This window comes from Rutidosis leptorrhynchoides, chromosome 3, assembly GCF_046630445.1.
Source record: "Rutidosis leptorrhynchoides isolate AG116_Rl617_1_P2 chromosome 3, CSIRO_AGI_Rlap_v1, whole genome shotgun sequence".
NCBI lineage: Eukaryota > Viridiplantae > Streptophyta > Magnoliopsida > Asterales > Asteraceae > Rutidosis > Rutidosis leptorrhynchoides.
The window spans coordinates 85968633-85974874 of NC_092335.1; the positions used below are offsets into that span (position 1 = coordinate 85968633).

At 34.6% G+C, this 6242-nt stretch overlaps 1 protein-coding gene across 1 annotated transcript; it reads left to right on the forward strand.

Annotated features, from left to right (window-relative positions):
- Positions 1–3328: 3328 nt before the first annotated feature.
- Positions 3329–5476, forward strand: LOC139896442 (probable N-acetyltransferase HLS1). The gene is made up of 3 exons (XM_071879090.1): positions 3329–3520; positions 3879–4066; positions 4615–5476. Exons 1-3 carry the CDS (start codon positions 3329–3331, stop codon positions 5474–5476), a joined length of 1242 nt encoding a protein of 413 aa, XP_071735191.1.
- Positions 5477–6242: the final 766 nt, after the last annotated feature.

Genomic DNA, 6242 nt, shown 5'->3' on the forward strand with positions numbered 1-6242 from the left:
AACACTCAACGTTAGCAAATTTGCCTTTGCGTGAGCTGCTACGATGATTGCCTCTTTTACCCTGACCTCTACTATGACTTCTCCCCCGCGTTTCTGTGACCAAGATATCTGACTGTGAAGAGGAACCTTGTGACTTTCTTCTCATCTCTTCATTCAAAATACTACCCTTAGCCAATTCCATGGTGATAGTACCATTCGGTGCAGAGTTGGACAAAGATGTCCTAAAAGTCTCCCAAGAGTCCGGTAATGTACCAAGTAACCAGAGACCCTGAATCTCATCCTCAAACTTGATACCCATACCTGCAAGCTGATTTATAATACCCTGATATGCATTTAGGTGATCTGTAATATGAGTCCCATCATGATACTTCAAAGCCATCATCTGCTTAATTAAGAACAACTTGTTATTCCCAGTCTTTCGTTCATATAACTGCTCAAGCTTTTTCCATAAGGCTTTAGCATCAGTCTCCCCAGTAATATGATTCACAACATTATCATCAACCCACTGCCGAATATACCCACATACTTGTCTATGCAAAATTTTTCATTGAGCATCAGATTTTTCCTCAGGTTTATCCTCAGTAAAAACAGGCAAATAATAATCTTTCACATAAAGAAGATCCTCCATTTTACCTTTCCAAACATGATAATTTGAACCATTTAAACTAATCATTTTACTTGTATTAGCTTCCATCTTTCACACAAGTCAAATCAAATAACCTAGCTCTAGATACCAATTTGATGGGAAAATGGTCACAACGGGCAATCTACAAAACGGAAACAAACATCCGTTTGACAAGCATTTCCCGACCCATATGAACCTGTGAGAAAACTAACAAATAAGGTATACCACAATCACCTCAAATCAGCCCCAATTCTGTCCCAAATCAGCTAATAACAATAATTGAGCACACACAATACACACGAGACTTTTTACGTGGAAAACCTCTCAAAATTGAGAGTAAAAACCACGGGACTCGTAAGCCACTTAATGTTCCACTATCATCAACAAAAGAGCAATACAATAATCCTTCTCTAGCTCAACTAGAGGTATACAACATCATCATACTCTTGAACAACAATAATCAACAAGTATATGAAGAAATTAAAGACAAAAGATGAAAGATTCACCCAATAAACTGCTCTCTGTTCCAGCAGCAAAATCACGACCTACAGACCTTATCAGACGAATTCAACGGTTGAAAATGTTGGCACTGATGTCAGGAAGACACAGCCCAAAAATTGAGAAGATTCAACGGTCGGATCTTCGGGGATCGTCGATTTTCTGAACTGCTGTATTTTTAGACGGAAATTGAGAATCTCTCTTTTTCTTTTTGATCTCTCTGATCTATCTACTCTCTTGATAATGAAAACAGCTGCTTTCAATTGAGATTTGAAATGCCCTCAAATGATTGACCAAGTCAACCAACATTTGGGCCTAATTTGTTGGGCCTTGGGCTTGGTTTTAATTTCCTCATATTTGAAAACTAAATAAAATACCCAACAGGTTTATGGGCATTTTAAGTTTCAATAGTAAGAAACAATGCCCAACATGACATGGAATTGAAAAGTATGATTAAAGCCCAATTACAAAATTAAAGAATTTTCTTAAATTTTTTAAGTGAACATTGGGTCATTTTCAAAGTAGTGATGACCTGAACTTGCGACATAGCCCAACGGTTTTCTCCATGATTTTTTTAGTCATGCGATAGGGAGAGGTAATGAGTTCAATCCTTAGCGATGATATGATTATCTTTAAAACAATTGAACACCAATAACGAGGGTATATATTGACCCTATAGGGAGGTTTTACCGGATTCGTTCACGGACCTCTATCCAGAACACTGCTCTAACGGATGTGTTCCCGGGTACCGTCGATCGGGTTCGGTTTCTGCCCAAACGTGTGTGTTACGTGCAAATGATGAGAGTCGTTAAAATAAATGATCTACTTATGCTAAAATATTTTCGTTCAGAAAAAAAAAAAAAAAAAAGGTAGTGATGGCCTGATGGTAGCTCATATGTACATGTACTTACAAATATACTAAAAAATAACGACGTATAAATTAATGATGTTAATGGCCAGTAATTATGAAGTGAGTATTTTTTTTATTTTCAAACAATAGTGACGTGGATACTTCTTTTTGCTTTCGATGGTTCCAATTATTGCTATTAGAAAATCGCTTTTTATATTTTATTTGCAACTTCCAATATACAACATGTAACGTATAACTTAACATTCTAACTGTGATCCGTACGAGTAATTCACTATCATTTCAAGCTTGATATTGTATATTGTACTTTATCCGGTTGCAGAGTTTGAAAAAAGTTTTTTAGGAGAAAAAATGTGAAATACAAATTGGTAAACGAATTGATGAATAAGGCTTACTTTGTCAAGACTAATTACTTAGAGAGATGAATATTTTTATTCAGATTACGCGCTATAACCAGCTTATTTCATAGCCACTTCCGATCCTTTTTCCATTCACCCCAAGATATACTAAGGTTTGAATTTAAGAACTATTATGAGGTAAATTGTACGAAACTTTACCATTTTAGCTATATCTTTATATGGAATCTGATTTAAATATTTATAACCTCAAACATTCATAACTCAAAGATTTCACTATTTGTACGAATTTTAAGGGAGGTAGAGCCCCTCCTAGCCCCTATAAATCTCCGCCACTAACTTTATCTCGTTAAGTCGTAAGTCGTTATGAATTTCATCTACATGTAGCTTAACAGCTATATTCCCTTTCACTATTGGTGAAAAGACTAGGTTTGAATGAAAGTTCTTTGTTTTTGTTAAAATAAAATGTAGCGTAACAATTTTATGAAATAAGAATAATCATAGGAGTAAAATTAAAAAAAAAATGTTTAAGTATGATGTATATAACATACTTAATAATAATTATGCAAGTATGAACTTAAAAACATCGTTAAGTTACTCAAATATTTTTTAAAAGATGAGAGAATGGTATCTAATCTAATTCTAATGTAAGAATAACAGATTGATAAAATTTACAAGAAATATCAGAGTAGTGGTCAAAAAATAAAGGAATTTATACATGCGGAACATTTGAATTGAAAAAAAGAGTGATCCATGGACCATCAAGCATCTTAATATTACCAAATAAAATAGAAAATTTGTGTAACAGAAGAAGAATTTAATAAAGGTATTTGAAAAGGATAGCCACAAAAGCAGGTACTATATAAAGAGGACCATAAATCAACTAGAGACTCACTAATCATCAACCCATCATTTTCCCCCTAAATTCCTTGTTTAATTCCTCAGTTTCCACTGGCTACCAAACTTATAGAACAAGAGATTATGGTGGTGGCCGAAAACGGCAGCGATCCAGTTTTAGTCATAAGAGAGTACAACCCAAAAACAGACATTCAGAAAGTTGAACATGTTGAAAGAAGTTGCGAGGTGGGCCCTAGCGGCGAATACTCCCTCCACGCTGACCTTTTAGGTGACCCTGTTTGTCGAGTTCGCAACTCCCCTGCTTATCTCATGTTGGTATGCAAAACAACTTCATATTAATTCAAATCACTTATTTGTACATCGATTTTTCTAACGTCAGCCACTAGAGCCACTAGAGCTGTCATTAAGACGCATAAATTTATCGTACATGATGGTTATATGAAAACTTTAAATAGCGATATCAGAGTATACAATATTTTTATGCACATTAAGGGCTGTTATATATGTATTTGGGTGTTTTACATTTTAGTTTTTTTTTATAATGATAGATATTGTACATACATGTTTTTATGTTGGTGTGACACATTTAGATGTTGCAATTTGCATGATCAAAGGGTTTTTTGTTACTTTTTCTTTTATTGGTTGATTGAATGAGAGTTATATGAATTTTTAGGTGGCGGAGATGGTGGTGATGATTGGCGGAGATGAGAAAAGAGAGATTGTGGGGATGATTAGGGGTTGCATTAAAACGGTTACATGTGGTAAAAAACTAAGTCGGAAGGCTGGTTTTTTGGCCGAAACCAGCCCTATATTCACAAAACTCGCGTACATCGTAGGCCTTCGAGTCTCCCCATCTCATAGGTATGCGTATACTCGTACATTCTAATTCTCAAAAGTTTATTAGTATTTAATACATTCGCTATAGGCATAGAGCTTATTAGTATTTAATTATAACCATTTAAAACGAATAATCAATTTTTACAGGCTTTACAATCAATCCTTGTTGTAATCAATCCTTCGCTATAGGCATAGTCTTTGTGTGATAAAACTTGCAATTATGATATTTGCTAAAATTAGAAACGGGGTACAACAACCTCTAGACTTGCCCACATGTTAAGATTTACCAAAAATAGATAAATGTGTTTCCAATTTCTGTTATAGATAATATAGTTAATATATAGGTAATAGATATAGACATAGACATAGATATAAAATACACTCAATAAAATATAAAATATAAATATAGAACGAAACTGGATATATAGACAAAAGTTAAATATGACTCTGAAAGATTACAGTGAAAGTCGACAGTAGAAATTTAAATCCTTCCAAGTTAAATAATTTGTTCTAAGTAGCATTTTGACACATTAGTTCATGTTTTCTAACCTCAAATTTGTATGAATTTACAGGAGAATGAAAATCGGATTGAAGCTTGTTTGTCGAATGGAAGATTGGTTTAGAGATAATGGTGCTGAATACACTTATATCGCTACTGATGCTTCCAACAAACCTTGCGTTAATCTTTTCACCGAAAAATGTGGTTACTCAAAGTTTCGTAACCCTTCGGTTCTTGTCCACCCTGTATTTGCTCACCGTCTTCACATTAGCCCAAGAGTCACAATCATTAAACTCTCGTTATCTGACGCTGAAACCATATATCGTCGTAGATTCTCCACTACTGAATTTTTCCCTCGTGACATTGACTCGGTACTAAAAAACAACCTCAATTTAGGCACATTCCTCGCGATACCAAAAGATTCCTCACATGCTTTATCATGGGTCGGGTCAGAATTGTTCCTTTCTGACCAGCCCGAATCGTGGGCCATCATGAGTGTGTGGAATTGTAATGAAGTGTTTAAGTTAGAAGTTAAAGGAGCATCATGGGTAAAGAAAGGAGTGGTTAAAACAACTCGGGTTTTGGATAGAGTCTTCCCTTTCTTAAATTTACCCTCTTTACCTAAGATTTTTAACCCATTTGGGCTACATTTGGCATATGGGCTTGGTGGTGAAGGCCCATGTTACATGAAGTTCGTGAAGGACTTGTTTAGTTACGCACACAATCTAGCTAAAAAGGAAAAATGTGGTGTGGTCGCAACTGAAGTGTCTAGTGAAGATCCACTAATGTCCGCGATCCCACATTGGAAAGTGTTGTCGTTTGATGATTTATGGTGTATCAAGAGGCTCGATGAAGACTATAGTGACGGCTTTGTTGGCGATTGGAGAAAGTCGCAACCTGATTCATCTTTTTTTCTTGATCCTAGAGAGTTTTAAAATTGTTGCTTATGATTGTTCTTGAATTGTATAAATTTGTTAGGTTTAAACTGTTTAAGTAAAGTTGATTAGTTTAACTACTAGTTGTGCAAAAATGAGTGGATATGAAAGGAGTGCAAAAAATGTGTTTCTATTTCTTTGTAAATAATAGTTTAAGTTTATTAGTTTGATTTTTTTTAACGTCAATATCAAGTATCGACATCGAATGCTCTCATTTGTCACTCACACACGCGTTAATAGGAGACCCAATTCGCGAAGATGTTGTCGGTACCATCCAAGATTGGAAAAACTTCCAGAGACCTTACCAAAACGAATTGATGTTGACAGTACCATCAAATGTTGAAACTCCCTGTTTAAAGTGAGAATCGAACATGAGTTGGCAGACCCCAAATTGGATCTCACCTCATATTACTCAAGCCAATCTTCGATAGTTAAGTTTATTAGTATATTAGTTTATGCTTTTATAGATTCTTTTATACCCAAAATTGTCTGATTTTTTTTTTTTTTTTTTAAGATTTTGTATTTCTTTTTGACATGTTTATTTTTACTTCTTGATGTTATGAATTTTTCTACCGTCCTTACATCCGTCGTTAGAAAAATCATAAGATTATTAGGCTATTCAACCTCATTATATTTTACCATTTGATTTGACAAGGTACTTACACCGTATAAATCAAGAGTCAAGAGAATGATGTTTACCTCGTCATATAACTATGGATGAATGAATTTTCTTTTTATCATCACACATAAATAAACAATGATCGAC